The sequence below is a fragment of the Tenebrio molitor genome, chromosome 2, assembly GCF_963966145.1.
Source record: "Tenebrio molitor chromosome 2, icTenMoli1.1, whole genome shotgun sequence".
In the NCBI taxonomy this organism is placed as follows: domain Eukaryota; kingdom Metazoa; phylum Arthropoda; class Insecta; order Coleoptera; family Tenebrionidae; genus Tenebrio; species Tenebrio molitor.
Genome location: NC_091047.1, coordinates 29,137,569 through 29,160,980, shown reverse-complemented (window position 1 = coordinate 29,160,980; position 23,412 = coordinate 29,137,569). Strand labels below are relative to the sequence as shown.

The window sequence follows — 23,412 nt, the reverse complement described above, 5'->3', positions numbered from 1 at the left end:
GAGAAAATAATCAACCGGGTCCCAAATTTTAACTTTAAAAAATACCGGTTGTGGTTATGGTGCTATCATATGTTGAATATACGGTTCAATATCAAATATTGAATTTCACATTCGAAACTAGAAAATACTATAGAGGAAAATATTGTAAATAACAACTAACTCAAAGAGTCGTACTCAAATAAGGTGTAAATGATTCGAAAATTGGAAGCAAATTCATGTAATTCTTTGGATGTTGTGTTTAAAGTATAAATTAAGTGTAAAGAAAACATTTTATATTGTCTTCAGTGATAGACAATTATTATTATGTAGTTGATTCAAAAATGGATCCATTGGGTTATTGTTTTATTCTTGAGAAATTGCAGAATAGTTCAAATGAGTTAATGAGTAGTTGGTTCATCTCAGTTTAGATGTGATGTACTGAAGATGTCAAAATTACAAACATAGACGTGCAAACAATCAAAATTCATCAAAGTGGCAAAATTTTGAAAAGTATAAATAAATCAATTAATCTGAATAAGAAATATGGTACAAATTACATGGAAACCTTAAAAATTGCTCAAAAAAATGTAAACTCTATTTGTTCTAGCTTATGGAACAAGAACATTTTGGAGATGTAGGAAATGAATTAAACACAATTTTTACAAAATATGTATTTGAAATTTTACAGAACAAATAATGAATATTGATGAATGAGAAGTCAGTTTAGTGAGTATCAGTGAAACAGACAGAAACGATTCCATCAAATGAAAACCGGAAACAGACCAACAAGAGCTCAAAGAAACTCAAAATCTAATAATTTCGCTATTTTATTTTTTTAAATTACCGTTGTTCAATGACCAGAATGGATTTGTTACGATTTTTGTAATTTATTTAGGTGAGTGGCGCCCTCTGTCACACAGTAAGAGCTAATCATACAAGACGTCTGCCATTCTGCCATATTGTTTTAATCGTCAAAAGCATTGGATTGGACGAGCACAAGAAATACTGATTGGTTATTTGAGGCGGTCAATTTAGCTTTAAATATACCGCATACAACTCAAAAACTACTCAAAACAAACACAAAATGTCGGTTTACTACTTAAATACGTGAGTAATATTGAGTAACAAGGCCAAGTTGCCTTACGCTTGTGTTGTAGGGCTGAGGCCAGTGAAGATAAAACAGAAACACAATGTGTTGAAGATCAATCTCAAACGCAAAGCGAGGCCCAAAATGTCCTCAATCAATTCTGGCCCAAAGCTCTCGAAGACATCAAAGCAATACGAAATGTAAGTCTTTTGAAATGCTTTGCACATGTCCCAACGTACACACTTCTAGATGGATTTGAAACAGCAAGTCTTGCCCCTCGCCAGGATCAAAAAAATCATGAAATTAGATGAAGACGTGAAGATGATTTCAGCTGAAGCCCCCTTACTGTTCGCAAAAGCAGCCGAAATCTTCATTCAAGAGCTGACGTTGCGTGCTTGGATCCACACTGAAGACAACAAGAGACGCACCTTGCAACGCAACGACATCGCCATGGCCATCTCCAAGTATGACCAGTTTGACTTCCTCATAGACATAGTGCCTAGAGATGACATGAAGCCAGCTAAACCTAGAGAAGACGCGACTCGCTCCTCTGGTTCGGACCAAGTCTACTACTTCCAACTCGCCCAACAGCACCACGCCAACTTGCAACAGAACACTCCTACGACGGCGGCGGCATCACCGACGAGCGTCACACAAGCCCAAGGTGCCATACAGATAGTGCAGCCTCAGCAAGTACAGACAGTACAAGTCAACACAATTGACCAAGTTTGTAGCGCCTTATTGTAAAATAGTGATTTTTAACTTGTTGGTTGTAGAGTGTGGCGGGTACGTCGCCTCCTAACACGTCAGCAGCACAGACCCCAGTACTGATACAAGCGGGGCAAGCCATCGCTCAAAGTCAGCCAGGAAATGTACAAATCGTTCAGCAGATAGTGACCCCTAGCGGAGAAATACAGCAAATTCCGGTAGGGAATTGTCAAGTTAGGTTGAGCTGATTAATTTGGGAATTTTTCAGATAAATCTGACTCCACAGCAGCTGCAGATGATTAAAATGCAGCTACAAGGGAACACGTCGCAACCCGTCATTATACAAACGGCCCCCATTGCAACCTCACAGCCTCATCTGATTCAGGTAAGTTGTTGCCAACATGGTAACTTGTCAAGCCCACAAAATATTTTAATTGTTACCAACCACCAAAATTAAAATTCGTAGTGTTAGAGGTTTAAGGTTATGTTAACCGGCATAAAATAAAATAATAAAAGCAATTTTTCCAGGTGTCACAGCAGAATTCGGTGCCCCAGCAGGTATTCTTGACGCAAAGCAACGGCAACGCCGAGAGCGAATAGTGTAGCGATAGCTTGCAAGTCTGTACGTTGTTTTGTTTGTTAATAAAACGTCGAAATTTTTTAACTGCTTTTTGAAAAATTTTATTAAAAAGAAACAACACTTATAAATATCTATACAGTTATCTATGGTACAATATTTGCAAATATAATACAAAATATATCATAATTTCAAATTGTTCCCTCAAAATAACATCTTAGGCAATATAGATAATGTATTTCACACTTATATCGCAGAGCATTAATTATCACTCAATTATACAACCAAACTGGCTAAGTGAGAATATTGGTGTAAAACGGCTCAATTCCACACTTCAACGAGTGTAAACGTCCAACAAAAACAAATACCCTGATTCACTCGGAAATAAGTACAGGTGCGCAACGGCAAGGCCCATTTAAGATGTCAACACAACAACAAAACCAACCTCAACCCTCAAAACAACGATAAAATCTGAAGCGTCAACAGTAATAATAATCTTATGTACATTTAAGGCATTATTAGACACCAATTACTCGAATTTTGTTGGCACAGTTGGCAGTCTCTCATCAAGGCAAATCTGCAACAAGTGCCAGAGCAGCGAAATTCAATTTATTATTCGAACCGAAACCCCAATACTGTTCGTACAAGATCACTTGCGACCCCTAAAATTAGCAAATATCACATTTTCAATACTGAGCTTATAAAAATAATCGTGAGAGCAACTCTGTTAGTAACTTTGTGCTAGTGTCAACGCACACTTAGGTACACAGTTCAATGAAAAGCATCCCGTGCAAGGACCTCGTCCTTACACGAACGTCACGGATCAGGAGTGCGACCTGACGTCGTAGGACTTGCTGTAGCCCGGCTTGTCTATGTCGAGCATCCCTCCGTCCAACGCGTCCGGAATCTTGCTCCTGTAGGGTTTCGACGGGTGGCAGTACTTGTAGTAGACGAGGAGGAATGTGATCGCTAGGAGGAAGGCCACCACTTGGGCCCCCGCGGCCCCGTAGTAGAGGAACGGATTCTCGGCGGAGTTGTTCGTGACGCACCTGCAACACCAACGCTAGATCCGCCTCGAAGGACCTAAAGTCTCCGCTTACCACACGACCAAAGCTGCGGTGTTCTCCATGAAGCAGACGAGGTAGTAGGCCAGGTAGATGTAGCGCGTGGGTCCGTCTCGCGGAGATATGAAGGCCAAGACGTAGGCGAGGCCCAGACTGATGGAGAGGAAGAGCTCCTCGCAGCGGCTGCTGCAAGCTGCAGGATGGTGTTGGCTCAAGGCCAGCCATATTGACATCACGATCCAGTGGAGGACGCACACGCATCCCATCCACGCCGGGAAAATCGAGGCCAGCAAGCTGAGGGCCAACACTCGGGACACTGGAACGAGAACGTCGCTTCGATTTTTGTCCTTTTAAGGAAGATTGATTGGTTTAATCGCATTTGCTGTCGAAAAGTGGCTTGTGACGTGATATGGTAATGGCAAGACAAAATGTAATAAATGAAGTGGGTTGACGGTAAAAATAATGCGGACACTAAGTAGGGTACAGAAGATTAGATTAAAATACCCACGCACAAGTCGTGTCATAATTTGGATAAGATCGAACAGTGATTTTTAATTTTGTAGGATTCGCAATAGATACATTTTTATTGAAGCGTGAGAGCAGAATTTGGCCCTTGCCTAATCGATCCTATGCAATTATCTTTTCGTTTTTAGTTTGGAGGAAATAATCGATCAGTTTCAAAATGTTATTGTAAACAGGAAATATAAAATTGTGTACCAACTTGAAATGTTTTGATAACTTTCCAACTTTATAGACCCGTTTTGACAAAAATTTTATCAAAGCCGCATATCATTGTACGTCGCTGCATAACGCGTTCGACCGTTGCGTACTCGACTATTCAGCAACTGGATTAGATTTCACACTGTACACTTATTATTAGTATCTTTATGTCCTTCTAGAAAATCCTTTTTATTACTAAGATTAATTCGCAATTAATTTTACAAAAGATGAGAATTGGAAGTGTCAATTGACCTTGTTGTCGACTGAACAAGATCAAAAAAGGTAAAAATATCTCTATTAGACCCACTTCGCTAATGTTATTTTTACCATCTAATGTACCCACAAGGTTACGTACTTGAACTCAAATGCTTTTTAGCGACAATCCCACCAGAAAAACCCATCTTGGTACAATTGTGTACCATTACTCAGCACTACCTCCCATTTAATGCAGACTTAACGAGCGAAAATGATCACTCGACAATGCCGTTCCCACATTATGCCATCATCACCGTTTGCTCAAATTTTATATTTTATTTATCTTTATCTGTATTTAATCCTTTATCTACTAAGTAAAATATTTACATGCACTCATGAGGTGCCAGCAGAAGGCGACGAGGGTCCCTCCCCATTTGATCTTATCTTTGTCATCTCGCGCGTAGCGGACCGATCTGTGGTACGAAGTCAGCGACCAAGCGATGGACGTCAGGGCTGCCACCACCGTCCACGACTGGATCACGATCACATCTGGAATCAGAGTTGGTTTTGAGTCGCAACACTCGAGAAATGTCGCTCTTCCTACCTATGTTGAGAGGTACTTTTTCTGGATGGCTCACGTGGATCAGAAGGATCATCATTTGGATGATGGCTTGTGGGGCAGCGTGGAGGAAGCAATGGTACAGCCTCAGTAGAGCGCTGTTGGTGTCTTCGTCCAGCATTCGACGGTAGAGGAAGGACGATCCGATGATCTTACTCTGGATGCCGTAGATAAGGGTGTCTATGTAGCGCAGCAGGGGGGAGAGTTGCAACAGAAGGAAAACTATCCGGACGACCCAATGGACCAGCCTGGTCTTCCCCACGGAGGGGTCGTCGTGGTCTATGATGTACCTGGAAAAAATAAAATATTGTCAATATGAGGTGGAATAATTTCGTTGAATTGTTTTGTGTCAATTGAAACAAAACAATTTTGGGAGTTTGTTACTAAGAATTGTAGGGCAGCGTGATGCTGTTGAGGATGCCTCCAGCCTTTCCGTCCGAAAACAGTAGGACGGCACCTGTAGGGCAGTACAAATGTTTTGCTTTTAAACAGGTTTCCAAAAGAATAAGTAATTAATTTTGAGATTAATTTAGTTTGCCAGAGATAATTCCAGAAGAAACGCGATTGAAAAGTTTTCTAAATGATTGGGCCATGGAAAAAAAAATCCTGTCTTTGATTGAGTCAAAACGGTTAAAAGAAAGTTATCATATCGTCATTTCCGTCAAAACTAAATATGTAGTAGGTAAACATTTTCAGACATGTAACACGTCCGTTTGTCGTTTTACGAAGTATCATTCTGTTTAAAATCTATAATAAATCGGTATATTTTACAATATAACAGTACGTTGTGATGTGGAAAAAGAATTCATTGCAAGACGAGTATGAAACTTGAATTACAAGTGATCTAATCACAGGAGTTTTGTAATGGTCCTTTCGCACGTATATTACGTAAAATTTTTCCAAAGTCATACTAACTATACAGGTGTATCTGCAACACGTGTGTTAATTTTAACCATTGGGAGAACTCGCCAATTTATGAAACTTTTCTTTGCAAAGAAGCCATCGATTTCATTAATGTCATCGGAAACCGACTTATTGCGGAATCAGGCGATTCAAAATCAAAGAAATTCCTTTTCAAGAGGATTTCCCTTACTATTCAACGTGGAAACGCTGCAAGCATTCGGGGCACTTTTCCAGATTCCGCATTATTATCGGAAATTTTTGCATTGTAAATCAAAAATGTTATGTAATTATGTTATCAATACAATTCTTCTATAGATTTTATAAAAATGTTTCATGTGAAATCAGGTCATTTTTGTCAAATGGAGGTTACATAACACACGCATTTTCAGTTTAGTGTTAAGAGGATAAAGCTCTACCAAATAATGTTTTCGGCCTCCGTCTAGAAAATAACTAAAATTGTTCGATACCTCCCTAGAAAGTGAGTCTGTATGCATAGTTACCAGTGGATGAAAGTTTCTCTTTCGTTCACTTCACTTTGTGTCCATTTTTCCAATTCTTTTTGATAACGTAATTTTGATTTTTTAGGCAAAATGATTCAACAACAATAAGTAGTAATCATGATTTGTATCATGATTGTTTCGTAAACTGAGAATGTTTTGACCTTTTGTTAAATAGGAGCAAATCAAAATTATTAAATTAAATTAAAACTGCTTTATTTTATAAGATTCTTGAATTAAATTTCTTTTTTTTTTTTATTTGACAATCGTCATAGTGCATCCATTTGTATTTCTTTTTTTCTACTAAACAGTTTCTTATCTCTTCCGTCATAAATAAGGATTAAAAATGAAATCATGGTTAGAATAGCTTGTTTTCCCTGTCCGAAAAGAATTATAAAAGCATTTCTTGTATCTTGATTAGATTAGATTAGAGAAATTATCATTATAATAATAATTATTATTTCTGTCAAAACCAATTCCAACAAATTTTCAGTCACCATCAATCAACTGACATCAATTAAATTTTATTTTCACCGAACAAAGTTTCGTTTCTCTGTTATAAATAAGCATGAATAATAAGCACGAAAAAACAAGTTGCTTGATGCAATACATATACAGCGTGATCAAAATGGACTGTTTGAGTTGGCAGTACTGATTTTTACTTTTAAATTGTATTAACTGGAATAACTTCCGGTTGTTGACGACTTCACACTGACACGGACAGTTCAAGTGTACCGTTGATTTTTATACATACATAACCTACAATTTTAGTTCTGTTGATTTCACGTCAAATATCTGTCAAGAGAGGTATCCGGTTGCAAACAGCTGAATAATAAAATGCTCTTAATTTAATTGTACTGCCAACTCAAACAGTCTTTTTTGATCACCCGGTACCACTTTGTACAATTTAAATTAAATACCTATTTATAAAGATTTCTCATGAGGATTTTCATTTTTGCTTTGTTAAAATTAATAGTATGTTATACGCCAAGGTAGAGAAGACATTTTTTTAAGCCGAGGTAGTTTATTATAAAGAAGCGAGGCTTAAAATTGTCTTCTCTAGCGTGGTGTATATATTATTTTTTTCACTACTAGATCCGTTAAAACCCTTTCTAATAATAATTATTAATTAAATTTGTTTGTCCGATGCGACGATCCGAGTTCTCATTTTTCAACGGTTGCTATGAAAATTGAAAATCGTCTGTCTACGTTAACCATTAAAATCAAAGAAAATCTTTCGTTGCTAGGTGACAGCTGTTCATTATTGACCTTGGTTAATAATGAAAATTGTTATTAACCAAGGGAGAGAAATTCTACTTCTGGGGTCGGTTCGAGAGTCAATAATGACGCCTTCTGAGATTAGTAGTGAAAAAACAATATTTATTAACTGGAGGAAGCATAATTTCGTGTCTTCAATTTATTATTAATAAAATGAAACATTTTACACAAATGTACAAACAACAGGCAATAATGATTACAAGAAAAATATTCTTCAAAAGTACACACTTACGATTTTGCCGAAAAGTACGGGTATTTTTAATTTATCTTGACCGAAGTTATATGTGTCAAATAGTCAAATGCCACAAATCCCAAGGCTTCAAAATATGTGTTTCACTAACAAAAAGAACAATGCTAATTAATTGATAATTGTTGTAATTTACCTTTCCAAAAGCCCATAATTGTACAGTTTCTATTTCCATATTACATGTTTATACATACATACCTACATATTTTACTCGTAAAAATTTAAAAATATAAAAAACAACGCAATAAACAATTATAAAACTACTTCGGAATAATATCAAACAAAAATTAAAAAGTCATTAATAAATCTTCAAAAATGGCAATAAAAACAAAAAATCTACTGCTCCATTCTAATGATAAGCTATGCAAAAGATCTACGTTTTTCATTCGGTTGTCAATCTTTCAACACCTGTTATAGAAATTTTAAGAATAGCATGCATGACCAAATTGATAAAATTTATATTTTTGCAAAAACTAAAGCCTCATTCCGTTTGAGCACGCTCAACCTTGTAGTTGACTTCTAGAAATATTGTTCGAACTTGTGCACCAGATCCTTGATTGCGTTTTATCAAGCAGACAGGAAAACCTCACTCATACCGCATTTGCGAAAATAAAAAATTTCCACTGGAGAAATATATATCGCCAATTCCGAACATTTCCCCCCTTAAAATAATTAAAATTCCTCCCGCTTTGTCCCTATCGATACTTATTTCTATAGATTTGACCTGAATGTCAAACTGCAACGAATTTTGGCCGAATTAATTACGGTGAAGCCATTCAATCAACTGTCCGTCAATATCGCCCCGACATTTCGAGTAACAATAAAGCTATTTAATGCCAGTCCTTAATTATAATACCATCAAATAACTCGATATATGTGGCGCAGGACAACAAAACACAGGAAAACGTGTATTTCGAAGTTGTTTCCTTTTTATGCGAAAAATTAATGCAACTTGATCACGAATTCTCCTCGTATCGGAACGATGACCTTTCCTGTATGAATTGCAAATGTCGGAATTATTTTTATTGGGTATTGCTGCACACTTGAATCGAATTATAAACACATTCGTGTGTTTTTTACCTAAATTCTGAAGGTTTTCCATTGGTAAACACCTTTGTTTAATTATGCCAATCATAACTCAACGTTGATTTTCCGATAAACAGGAAATTGTAACTTTATAAAAACCAGATCTTTCAAAATACATTTATTTGTTATTGGAAACCGGATTTCCATCGGTTGTTTGGTTTGTCTTTTAAATATTAAACCGTAACAATTTACATTTAATCCGGCTGCGGTATTTTAATAACGACAGTCATTTATTCAATCTAGATCCTAACAAAACTCTACAAAACCCAAACAAAAAGATTTAAAAAAATAAATCCCTGACCTATTTAACTATCGATCAGTGCAAGTGTTGCTGAGAAATTAAAATTTATTGTAAAAGCTTGGGGCTATTTCTGCCAAAATTAATCTTCGCAAGCCATTAACTTCGATGACATTTATTACAATTTAATAAAAGCACAACAGTCATTTTTGTGAACATTAATTTAGTTGAACATCATACTCCCAAACTGTTATGTATTTAGGTTCCGAAGGGAAGTGAATCAAGGTTTCGTTATTTCTGAAAGCAGTCACATTCTGATTTAATAAAAAGTTCGCATTATAACCGACATAAAGTTTTATTAATTTCGTGAAGTGGGAAATAGGTCACAGTTGTACGTGTTTCATTTTCATTATTCGAACAGGATTAAACTCACTCGAAGAATTCGCTATACAAGAGAAAATGAAATGACGAGACGGAATATTGAAGAGTTTTGGAATATGCGCGAGTGAAGGCAGAAGTTGAAAAAAAATTGAAAGAGTCCGAAAGCTGGTCAACAAAGGTACAAAAATTCAATGCTTCCAGATTCAAATTCAAATTTTGTAGGATTCAGATACCCCAAACTTTGTCATTTTACGAGTCACACAAAATTTGATTGAACTGAAGCCAGGACCACCTGATCAATCAAATTATCTCCCGGTCAACAGAAGTAAAAGGAATTAACAAAAAATTGAATGAAAGTAAAAATAAAAGTCTGAAAATGCATTTGTTGATCGTTGTGTAAATAATCTGTTACAGGATAATTACGGAACGATTTCGAAATTGAAAAGGTTAACAGTCGTCATTTATGTAGATCTCTGTGATTTACTTCATAATGAAGTTTTTTTCCATAAAGCTGCCATCATACTACACTATTTGTAAAAGTAGAACCTGTTATTTACATTATTTTCTGATCGATCGAATAGTTGATCAAACATTGTCTCTTTTGCTGGGCAACCCATTTGTTTACTTTATCTGTTTTCCTCCACGTTGAAAAATAAAATTTTATCCATCGTAAAATAAAAAATGCATATACATACAAAACTTAACAGTTTTTTGTTGAATGCTGAGTAATAAAGGAAAATTTACGCTCTCATATTAACAAAACATTCACAGTTGACTATGAAGAAATCTGAATGACTGTTTTCCTTACAGATACAATCATGACGCAAAACGATTCAGAACTAAAAAAAAGAACTAATTATTATTATACTTGACTTCCTAGAGTCAGCTTCATGATAACGGATAATTTTACAAACAATTAGATTCACTAAAGAGAGATACAAGATAAGATTTCTACGAACTACTTAATTTTTTAATCGAGATAATCGCCCAAACTACTCGGAACTATATTACGTAAAAGCATAGTAATATAATCAATTTGATAGAATTCCATTAATTCACAGTTGCAAAACAATCTTACAATCAAGTGGCCTTTTGAAACATTTTGCAAATTCGTTCAAAACTGATTGATAACTAATACAAAACGAAAATGATGTCGTTTCTTGTCATTATTACTTATCGAACAAGTTTTTCTTTTTTCTAGTTCAGTTCTACTAGTTTCTTCTATTTTAGTTGATAGTTACGAAATTGTACATAATTAATGTTATATAATCCGGTCACAAAACATTATTCCAATAATGGTGTGGAAGTGTTGCAATATTACGATTGTGAAATTGATAATTACAAAAATACTTAATCCGTCCTACAATACTCAAGTGATGTGCATACCGATCATAAATCTTTGTTTGGAGTAAATAGGATAACAATTTACAAAAATTAATATGTATATACCTGGAATTAAGATAAATAACAAAATATATATGAGCACCATAACATCTGTTAAATGTTGTGTCATGTCCTGCTGTCGTGTAAGTATGTGAACTGTCTTGTTGAAAGTCGTATATTCTCTTCAAATAACATGATTCATTAGACTCCGTACAAAAAATTTATCGGTGATGAGGTGGCATTAGTTTATAACATTCCTCAAAGCAAAACGAGATAAAAATAGTTATTACTTCAATCATATCAGTCATTAAACAAATGGTACTTTTGTGTGCAAGTTAAATAAGTATAAAGTTAATAAATTAAATATGAAAGGAAAACACAATGGAAAAAAAATCGATGTTATTTGAAGACTCCATGAATGAATAAAATTAATTATAGTACTTCTGTTCTCTGGCTGTTCCTCCCTTTACTTTTAAACGAGAAATAAAAGAAAAAACCAAACTGAATTTGCTGGTGAATAACTTAAATTATGTATTGGAATAAATTTGCTCCTTTCTTGTTTTTATAATTAACATTTGTTATGTAAATATGTATGTATGTATGTATATAAAAAAAATCTGGAACACTAAATAAGAATAAAATAAGATATACATAACTTGGGAGAATAATTTAAAAAAAATAAAAACCATAGATCCTTAAATAAAATTATCTTGTTGGAGTATTTTTAAATATTTATCATTTAGTCCCGTTATTATATTAATATTAATTTTATTGATGTATTTTCGTATACAAAAACAACATTAGAAAATTAAATAGGACAGAAAAAACGATTAATATCTATTATTTCAAGATTTAATGTTTATGGCTGCTTAAGAAATACATACGTTGAAATACTTCTTTCTTTTTTAAATAAAACCCTGTATGCTCATTTCGGATTAAAAAGAAGCAACAATTACAGAAATCGATGTTTTAAGTCGCCAACTTGCCTGCGTTATGTTATTATTTTTTTCCACGACTATTAAAGAATGAATGCATTCTTGTTGGATATTCACATCCCTGGTATTTTCATTCTACAAGTGCAGATTGTCAATCGGATACGTTTGTAAGCAATAAGTTGCGCATGGCGTAGAAACCGCTAAACGGCGCACAATTTTATCGTCAAATATTCAAAATCAAATTAAATTCAATTTTCAAAGATTGTTTTTTCTTGGTATAGTCGTGGAGAAATTAATAGTCTTCAACTCGCCTATACAGGGTTGGGCATCGTATACGCGCACGCGAGAAATCGCGACTTCTAATTAAAAATAAAATTGTCGAAATTTTTCACATTTACCTGGCTATTGGTAAGGTACATTTCATAATTTTTTGATAATATTTCACTTACAAAGCCAAAAAAAAAAAAATTGTAAATTTCAACCAAAAAGTCAAATTCTGATTTTTATACTAACCTACCCAGATTCACTTCCGATAATTATTTACGAAATCAGCGGAAAAAACACGAATTAGATTTTGAATTAAACGCAGTTTTACATTTCAACTTTCAAAATCATTTTTATTTATGACCTGCTACTTGTGCTGTCGTAAATTTAGGTGACAATGGAAACTGTCAATTTTATGGCAAAAAGGTTTAAAACGGTCGGTAATACCTTTTGTTGGGAAATTATACCATTGTGCTATAGATCAGGCGTCTGGTTTGCGTTTAAATAAAAAAGCGAATTATTTAGCTAATCAAGTCAAAATTTGTAATTGTGCCACCAGGGTTTGATGCGCTAGCAGATACAGATTTATTTAGTCAAAAAACTTTATAGGTAAATTAACAGTTAATTTCAAAAAAGTAATAAAACTGTTACGGCCTTATTTATTAATAAAAAAAAAATAAAAATTCTCAAATATACCTTATCAATAATTAGTTAGGTATATAAAAATGCCCCACCCGGTATAATGGCTATTAATTCACTCGGATGATTCCACCACTCGCCTACGGCTCGTGTTGGAATTTTCATCCTCTTGTCTATTACACTTTTTCCAAAATAGAAATGAAATAAAAAAAAATTATTTCAATTTGTTGACAAGAGTTAATTATTTTCATCAAATGGTCTTTTCTTAATCGATACTTACTCATTAGAAAAACTACGGATTACGGTAGTTAGGGCACCGTATGCGACTCTCGTCGTGTAAAACCGCAAATTATCTTATTGGAACATTTGCATGTTATTCAAACAACGATTCATTCCGATTCCAAAGAAAAATATACAGGGTGTCTCAAAATGCGTGAATTCAGAATAAATAAAAAAAAAAATTTGGGACTCCCCCCACCAAGATACTGTCGCGAGCAATAAATTTTGGTCGTCAATGTCATTTCAAAATTTGGTTAGATTGTCACAAATTTAAAAAATTTCCCTGCCCGATTATGCCCACGTCAACAAAGTGTCAAAAAATTGAGAAAAAAATGACAATTAATGTCGTACAACATGATGATAGGTTATGGTATTTACGACTGTTTTACAATGGAGCATTTTCGATTGCGTCAAAGATTGACCTTGACGACCAAAATTTATTGCTCGCGATTGTACATTGGTCTGAAGATGCACTTTTTGAAGTGTGTTTTCTTCAAATACAAGCTGAAAAGTTCAGTGTTTATTTTTATTTATGGTGTAGATGATTGTGGAAAATAATAACGTAGAACAATTTTTTGAAGAATAGCTTTACTTTGGAGTAAAAAAATCTTAAATTTTTGTAATTTTTCTTAAAAATGGAACGGCAACGTAGCTAGAATAGTATTTTGTCACTGTGGATATGAAGGCTGCTATGTATTGAACAAAATTGAAGTTCTTATATCTTCTTCAGGAAGAGCGATTTTTTTTTCTAAGTATTTTTCGAGCTCCACTGGGTTCTTTCCTACCACGCTCTGAATTCAGAGTTCGTGAATTTTGAGACACCCTGTATAGGTGTTCACCTGTTGAGAAGAATCAATGAAAAAGGATCAACAGTTTTCCGTTAATAACACAAACCTCATTAAAAATTTACACAAACACGAAATAATAAACGACAACTGAATTTGCATTTGATAATTGCTCTGTGTATGATCCGTGTCCTTGAATTATTCATTAAATAAATTTCAAAGGCTAAAAATAAATTTATGATAATAGAAAAAACTCGTGTGCTATGAATGCACTGACCCTTAAAGAATCTAGTGGTTTTGAAAAAAAAAAGAAATAAAACGAGAAAAAATAGATTATGCACCGAGGGAGTGAAGTGCATGATTTTTACCCGAGGTGCAGTTTGTAGCCCGAGGGTTCTACAAAGCACTGAGGGTAAAAAAATCATTCACTCCTGAGGTGCGTATACAATTTTTGGACGACCCAACGATTTTAATTCGATCCTAATTGACGATAGAGCAATGTATTAATTTTTGGGAACTTTGTATGTAAAAATATTTGCATAAACCGACTTGTACGACATGCTAAAAATATTTAAAAACTTATACAAACATTAAATACCAAACAAAAATTACGAGCTGACTCGTGATAAAAATAAAGTCGTTTACGATCCTGGCGAGTGCGTGCTATAGTTATTGTTCACCAAACAAATAATATTTTTGTTTAGGAATTAAAACCGATATTATCTCACCCACACCTGGGTTTAAATTTAAAAATTTCATTTTCGTGGGTGTACAGGTAATATTCGACCCGGGTGTATAATTAGATCCTCAACAGGCGAGTAACTACTACGCAATCGACTAAAAATAACAATTCGTCGTTAAATTTATTGCCTGTAATGTTCGAAGCAAACACAATGACAGTTTAAAATGCTCGAGAATAATAACTAGGCGTTTAATTAACCGCCAATTAAGACGGTCGGGGATGGATAAGTTTGAGCTAACTGGTCGTTAAGTCGACGAGTAAATAAAATACGAATGAAAAATGATTTTACTTTAAGATTTATGAAGTATGGGCGAGCACGAGTGCCAGGAATAACCCAACATATCGCCTTTCTCGGAATCATAAACGTTTGTGGCGTGTGAAAGGTAGGAGATGATCGAATGCTGGAATTTACTCAGTGTCAAAGTAAAAAAAAATAAATAAATGTATCGTTTTTCCTTTATGCCACTGACCAGAACATTTTTTAAACGCGGTTTCCACAAAAAATCAAGCATTACAGATTTGTCATTTAAAATAAATACGCCACCTCAAGTACATAACTACTTAGTGTTGGCCTAGGATTTTCTTGTAGAATTAATTTCTGTAAATTTTTCCTTGCTTTTTCACTGATGCCTTTGGTGTTGTTCGGAAACAAGCACGAGTCGCAGCTAAGTTGCATAGTAGCAAAAAGAATTTACGACCTTGGAAAAATCCTAGCAAATTGTATCTACTTCATGCTCTAGGAAGAATTTAACTGAAAATTTACATGTCTACAGAGAATGCAAAACTTACAAAATAATTCCCTGAATTGACTAGAACAAAAAAGATTGGTACTACTTCTGACTAAAATGTTCTGACCTGACCTGACTAAAATAAGAATTAAAGTAGCTTTTCAAATGATCGCTCAAGTCAAAACTTATTTGTTGCATTTCTTCCATTAATATTTTTGGTAAATTGTCCTCGTTCCAGTTGGTCAAACACTTCACATCATTGCGAAAGAAAACTATTTCGCAAACACACTATGTACTTTCATTGTAAGAGGACGATTTGTTCGAAATTTCTGCCACCACAAATGCCACAAAATGATATTTGATTTTCATAAAGGTTGACATCTAAACTTCGTCCAGCGAGAGATTGGGAGATTTTAAATTGTATTAAATTAACCCAACACTATAATAAAATGCACTAGAATTCTCTACGTAGAATTTAGTGACTTTTATGTCAACCAATCTCTCGCTGGACAAACTATACCTATATCACATTAAAGATATCTGCATCAAATTAATCTACTACCAAAAATCAAGTAGAATATTCTGTCAAGTGTTTTACAGGTGTCTCCAAAAAACAAGACGAGTCCATAGCTCCCTTATTTCTCTATCTATACATCAATTTAAATCGTTGTAAATAGGCTACAAGATGGCTTACTAAACTCACGTATAGCCCCAAGGGCTTCAAGGCTAGACTGTTAAAATATTTTTTTTTTTTCAAATGGGAACACATACTTTTTTTAGTGCACTCGGCTCTCGTTAACAAATTGGCCATCCTCGTTCGGAAAGCTGTGTGCGACCGTAAGAGTGAGAAAACATGATGTTCGGAAGATGCCAAGTAAAGGATAGTAGGTACTTTAGAGCAGGAAATCCAAAAAGTTGAATTGTAACATTTTAATACCACTAGAATGGCCTAGGCTGCTTATAATAATTAATTATTCATGAAATGTTTTGGACGCACTGGAATCTGTCAGTCCTTCCGTTATTTTATGGCTTAGCGGCATCGAACTCGGAAACAGAGTATAGCCATATAAAATTTGGTAATTGCTCAGTTTAATTACTTCTGGAATTTTCGCGTTTTTTCTGGCTAGACAGCCTCAGGGCGTCCTCCTAGATCGTTTCTCACCATTCAAACCTTGTGCAAATGAATTTTCCTTACCGAGAAACACAACAAGAGAGAAAAAAAGGCATTTGCACAAGGTTTGTTTGAATGGTGGGATCTAGGAGGACGCCCTGAGGCTGTCTAGCCAGAAAAAACGCGAAAATTCCAGAAGTTGTTAAAGTGAACAATTACCTAAAATTTAACACGCTAGAATATTCTTTGAATTATGTACATAGTTTTCTTTTGCAAATTACATGTCTACATAGAGTAATAACTTAAAGAAAAAATTCTTTGGATTAATCGATACATACATGTTAATTTCAAAATTATAGAGTACACCAAATTTTCTACAGTGTAAAATGCACTTACACTTTTTGTTAACGATCAATGTCAATTTTGACAAACAAAATGCCTAATCTAACCACAAACGCGAAACTGATCATTCTTTCCAAATTAGAAGAAGGGTGGTCAATCCGGACCGTGCACCGTGCAGAGGATAAAACAGACAGTATTATGTTGTCAAACTTATCTAACCTATATAAAAAATATTATGTTTCTTCTTGATTTTTCAGGTGTACTCTATAATTTTGAAATTAACTGTACGAGTACAGTTGCGGAATTAAAATTTCTGGCGGGCAGTATTGTCATTTTCATACTATAAACTCTATAACAACCTTCACGTTAATAGGTATAACGTCATTTTCTACTCTTGTCATGTTTTTGTCATTTTGATTTATTTACGTTAAAAAATAGTGATTTGTGCCATAATAACGGGTAGGCAGCAGGTGAAAGCGATGATTTAATTACACTCAGTGCAATTAGCTCAACAGTCAAAGTTCAAAAACTCATTGCGTGACCGACACAGAAAAGTTTAATTTTTGAATGCGTCATGATGACAGTAAAAAGTGGTTTACAGAAATTTGACGTTTTGAACTTTTCAGAAGACAATATGTTCAAATTTCCGCCGCCACGAGTGCCACCTGCGCATTCCACGCTGACGTCTAACATTCCTAAACAAATGAAAAAAAAATGTAATGAAAATAATTTTCCCACAACCCGTTTGAAAATGTTTATAATCAACGTATCCCATTGCCATTGCAATTCGTACCAAACATAAAACTCTATAAAAAGATCTGCATCGAATTAACCGAGCAAAAATAATTTTATGCGAGTCCAATGCCAATAACATGTTGCCAATTTTATAACAGTTATTTTCGTAAGTTTCCCTTTCGTCTTTATTTTTTGAGGAAAATGTGAAATCACTTCACAATTTATTTTTGCACCTAGACAAGGTCACACGTATTGCTTCGTTTTTTTCGGCGACCCTCTTAATTTAATTAATTGAGCGTGTCATTAATGTCAACACCTGACCAATAACAATCGTCTCGTGACATAATCTCGTCAATTCTTAATTTGACACTTGACACAACAAGAATAAAATTTTGAAATTTTCAAGTCTCAGAAATCTTTCGTTCTAGACCTAGATTTACATTTCGTTCAGTGTTTTTCTGAGACACTCAATCAGTTTTTTACCAACTTACGCAAATAGAATCGTGATTGATTAATGCAAACAATCCAATTGTTTTCACAGCCCTCTTCATAAAACAAACCAAGGTGTAAAATGAAGTATTTTTAAAACCAAAAATTTTCCTGCACAAATAGTTTTGCCACACATCTTTACTAGGCGCCCAGAAGCACTATAAGTACATAAATACGAAGATGACATTTGAAATATGTAAGTAAATTATGTAGTGCAACGTAATTGGGACTTACATATTACATGGGAATCATAATTTTCTACCGAATCACGACATTCTAGCACATAACGGCGTCGTTGTTTATGTCAAATATCAACGGAAATATTTATATAAATCGATTCTCCATTATGATGAACACTCCCAGAGATTGTAGATAAGAAAAAGGGAGGAAAACTCGAAACGCTTCGATAAAGTGGAAATAATCTAGTGATGTTTATCAACAATTGGCATTTTCTCCAAAATTTGACATGAAATGTAACTATGTATGTAGAGCTCAAGTCAAAACGAAACATGACAGGGCGGAGCTTAGGATGCGCGCTCGCTGACAGGGCCGTATCATCGTCAGTTTAGGGGCAAAACTTAACCAAAACTCAATTTTCTTCACCTGATGAAAGAAATTCTACATCGAGGTCATCTACTTTTGTTGTAAAACCTCTAATAGAATAACAAAAACTATTTTCATCTTCATAACATTCCTCCAACACCCTCTATAGCGTAAACAAAAGAAAATTTTTGACTCCGTCACTGTCATATACGTAAACTGGATTCAACTGACCTACATTCGTCTTCTGCGCAAACCACGTGATGTCATGTTTCGTTTTGACTTTAGCTCTATTATTGTTCTTCAATTAATGTTGAGTTTTCAAAAATTTGTAAATACCTAGAACCTAGATTAAGAATGTTATTAATTTGAAAAAATCCACACCACAAAATGAATTTGTGGTAATTTCATAATATAAAAACGCATTGAAATTATTTGTTTACCAGTAAAATTTCGGAATGTAACAAACAAATTTCAAAACAAAGTTGATGTTTGTTTATTAATTTCTCTATCTTACTTCTTGTGTTAGTTTGGGACACAAATGTCATTTTTGAGTAATGGTCACCCAAAGCGAGTCTGAACTTGATTCATACGTTACTAAATATCAAAAACGCAAGATAATAAAATGGCTTGCTTGATTACAACTTTTAATGTTTCTCTCCTGCCAACACTTTCGTTTTCCTCAACCCTAACACACTTCCCGTAACCATGGCAACAAACACTCGACAACAATGGCCCGCAACAACTCTGGAAATTCAAATCAACTAATCCGATGAAAATCCAGAAAGTCAGAGGCGACCGCGATGCGTCATTCGGGTCACAATAATGCGATAATTTCCTTGCGTCCTCAACAAGAGGCGTCGTTGGCGGCGACGTCTAAATGGTAATTACATAAATGAATTTATTACAGACTCACGACGTCCGAGGTCGGGTCGGGGACGTGCATAAATATCTGCAAAGAAAACCGGAACCATTTTCTCCGCTACGTCAAATGGTAATGAGACGGATTTTACGCAAGTATTGAGAAATCCCAGTGGGCTGTGGATTTTAAATAAGTCATGTCTGAGATAAACTCGAATGAATGACAATGGTAACAGGTTTTATAAAATTGCTTTCCCCGTGTTTCTGTTGATGGTTGAATCGTACCTCCTAAACGTAAAACATTTGCGTTTCCAATCAGTTGGAAAATTCTCTCCATGGCCTACCAATACTGGAAAACTTTTGGTGGGTTGAATATTTTGGACCACGATGTATATCCGATGAATGAATGTGTAATAGTCCAGCACTAGATAACCCGCTGACGTCACGACTGGTGAAAGTGGCGAAAAATTGACATACCCGGCCGGTGTTGCTCAAGTCGGCCCTGGTCAATACCCTCTTAGGGGGTGAATTTTTCGCACGTTTGGTATCAACGCAGCGTTGCCAAACCGATGACAGTTGCACTCGTGACAAAAATGTTTTCAAAAATAACAAGCGCGCGTCAGCGACTGTTTACTGTTTTTTATAGCCCCCTATTTTTGGGTAAATGTAGAGCTGAACTTGACAAAATCGAGATTCACCATGCAAATCGGCGCAGGTTAAGCCGTTAACGACGTAATGACAGCACTTACCATCTCAAGCTGACCGTCGTGACGAACAAGGCAGGCACAAGAATAAAAGTCAAAGTCAGAGCAAAGTAGAGGCCGTAGCCGTACACCGAGTAGTAGTACAAAAGGACACAGGCCAGGACCAGATCTAGCACGTAAGTTATGATCGATAAGGCAATACAGATCACGTAGAAGACGTCGAAGTTTTGGGCCGTCTCGGAGAACTTGTCCGGCGATTCAACTTGAGGTTTGATGTTTTCGATGTTGGCCAAAGAAGGGTCCCTCGAGAAATGCACGACAACTGGATAATCCTCGGCCATTGCACATCCCGTCTAATCCACACACATTACTTAACCTCTCTCTTGCAGACAACACTGTACACCTCGACCCCGCGAACTGCTTCTGCTGCACTCTCGGTGGAGTTGTTGTTGATGTGGACGCGAAATTCACTATTTTCTCACCTCCAGTCCTCACAAAAGCATACTTCTCATTCGGTTCCGATGAGAACAAGTGAGACAAAAAATTAGCGGAGAGAAAGCTGGTGGGAAATGGAGAATTTCAGCAGGTGGTAAGACTGCGCGTGCGTCTGCTAGACAGGACCGCACTCGCCCATTCGATCGGTTTTTAATTGAATTTTTTCGTCGTCTCGATTGTGGCCGTTGCTGATTGGCGAAGATTGTCTGGTTTTTATGGAGAGAATAGGAGTAATTGAAAATGTTTGACCTTCGTTGACCCGTCAATTTGTCCATCTTGTGCCATTCATGTTACCGATTAGATCAATCGTCTGAATAATTTAAGAAAATGTTCGTGAAGGTTTGACGTAAATCGTTCATAATCATGATCGTTTATTTTTAAGGGGTTAATGCACCCCTGCGTCACTATCATGTTTAATTTTAGCCGCTTTATTCTGATCTCGTTGTTAATCAACACCGCTATTGATCAAGATGCAAAAATATGCAAGTGCGGTGTCGGCACCAAATCGCAAACTTGTGCTATTTTGAACTGAAAATTTGTTTAGAAAGTTATAAAAAGCGCAATTTGCCTCTAATTTTACGTAGTATAATTGCAAGGTGTTCGACCTCGAAAAGTATAACCCGAAAATTTATGATTTGAGAAGTGAAATCTTTATTTATGGCAATAATAAAGACTTGATCTGTTGCAGAGCTATCACCTAATGGGAGTAAGATACACTTGAAAAATATATACAGATATTTTTTGCTCTTCATTTACTCACACTCATTATGCACCTATAGGTATTTATACAGGGTGGTCCAACACTTACCATTTTTGCGATTACACGTTTAATAATTGTCCAAAAATTCTGAAACTCGGTAGGCACAATCTACAATGAATATTCTATGATTGAGCATGATCAATTTTTTTCAATTAAATTTTTGTGATGGAGCTAACTTTATAGCGATTTAATATCAAATTGGTTCAAATATTGAAAGCTTTTTTTTTCTCTACTAGTTACAGAACTCCTCACCTTTTTGATTGATCCACTCCCAACTTTGAATTATAATTAGGTAATAGTGAAAATTGCGATCAAATATCAAGTTAAAGAAAGCTGGAATCCAAGACCGTTTATGGTAGAGCTGAATAGGACAGCTCGTAATGTGATGGCCCCCCAATAAATCTTTTTGACGCAGGGCTGTCGGCTCCCCCGAAACCATTTTTCAGGTCAGTACTGGTGAAATTCCAGTTTATGATAGAAAAGATTCGCAGCAATTAAAGGATTTTTCTTTAAATGAAAAATAGATATTTTAGAAAACTGAATATTGAATAATTTCAACTTCATTACGTAATTTATTTGAACATTTCTTCAGAATGTTTGCCGGAATTGCTAGGCGTAAAATAGTCGAGTTCGGCCCTGACAGGGTAAGCACCTGCAGTTTGGCGATGGGGTATTGTAAATCTTACTTCTGGTTTGGATTGTGATTAGGCACTTAGTGTAACTGCGTCATAAATTCCTGTCAGTTTTGCGGCACCTTCTTTAATTGCAAATAAATCGGCAATGTGATGCGTTTTAATTTTTTTTATTTTCAGATTTCTGTTTTCTGTATTAGTTTGAACCTATTTAGATTTAAAAAAAAAATTTGAATTTTGATTAATTTCACTTTATCGCCTCTTGACGCGAAACTCAATTGATAATAAATAAAATAATGGGACAGGCTTATAGCTCCATAATGTGTGTCTCTTCCTAGCCAAGCGTAAAATTTTTTCGATAATTAGAAACCGCGTAATCGCAAAAATGGTAAGTGTTGGACCACCCTGTATATCTTTTTCGGCTCAGACTTTTGATTATGTTTAAAAATTTATAACCGATAAAAAAAGATAGTAAATAGAAGAAAAAAGAAAAGACGCAAAATACATAAATACTCGTATAGTAAATTCTAATCAAATCATAAATGATTTTCAACATTTATAAAAAAAAATATTGTGTAATGTTTATTACGCATATAATAACAGCATATGACAAAAACTGGAAGATCATGCAATCTGTAGTTATATCACTACAACTTTTAATGGATAAAATGTGTGGTCTCAACGAATGACGTGAATGTGAGGTGACGATATTATTCATGTAAGCATCAAATAAAATATTCTAAAAAGGAAAAATAAATTTGACGTCTATTTAATTTCTTGTACTGTTAATAAAAAAAATATGATTTTTTGGTAATTTCAAAATAAAAATTTAGGAAAACAATAAATTATTGGAAATTTTCTAATTATGTTAATTCAATTTATTCTTCTTTAAAGTCTTCTTTAGAAAGAATACTGGCCCTTAGGGCCAGTTTCATAATAAACTTAAAGTCGACTTTATCTTAACGTGACTTTAATGGATTGTTGCGACAATATGTTTCCATGGTAAATGGTACACTTTAATGTTAAAGTAACTTTAGGCTGATTATGAAATTGGGGGTTTTTACGTTTAACCGATTTACAATGGTGTCAGTCCACTTTACCGATTAGATTTGGTGGACTGGGAATTCGCCGCATTTCGGATATTTGCCTACCTGCTTTCCTATCTTCAATTCATGGTGTTGAAAATCTTGTTTCTCTATTACTAAATTCAAAGGATAATGAGGTTATTATTCACCATTATGATGAAGCTTTAGCAGTCTGGGATGTAGAAAATGAGAACGAAAGACCAACATTCCCACAATTTCAGAAGAATTGGGATAATATCAATATCAAACGAATAATTGCCAATGACTTAATCTTTAATTCATCTAGGGACTTGGCTCGCTTCAAGGCTTTGCAATGCAGAGAAT

General features: G+C 35.0%; 2 protein-coding genes across 2 annotated transcripts; one reads left to right on the top strand and one right to left on the bottom strand.

The window, feature by feature from the left end:
• The first annotated feature begins 415 nt into the window (after positions 1–415).
• LOC138124568 (nuclear transcription factor Y subunit gamma-like) lies at positions 416–2,438 on the top strand. Its single transcript, XM_069039658.1, has 8 exons — positions 416–525; positions 587–613; positions 668–1,086; positions 1,137–1,266; positions 1,316–1,792; positions 1,843–1,992; positions 2,043–2,159; positions 2,303–2,438. The coding sequence occupies exons 3-8, from the start codon at positions 1,064–1,066 to the stop codon at positions 2,372–2,374; spliced, it is 969 nt and encodes a 322-aa protein (XP_068895759.1). The 5' UTR covers positions 416–525; positions 587–613; positions 668–1,063; the 3' UTR covers positions 2,375–2,438.
• LOC138124561 (XK-related protein 7-like) lies at positions 2,431–20,567 on the bottom strand. The gene is made up of 5 exons (XM_069039647.1): positions 20,162–20,567; positions 4,935–5,239; positions 4,718–4,879; positions 3,452–3,731; positions 2,431–3,400 (listed from the first exon to the last, which is right to left on the bottom strand). Exons 1-5 carry the CDS (start codon positions 20,455–20,457, stop codon positions 3,175–3,177), a joined length of 1,269 nt encoding a protein of 422 aa, XP_068895748.1. The 5' UTR covers positions 20,458–20,567; the 3' UTR covers positions 2,431–3,174.
• Between the last annotated feature and the right edge of the window lie 2,845 nt (positions 20,568–23,412).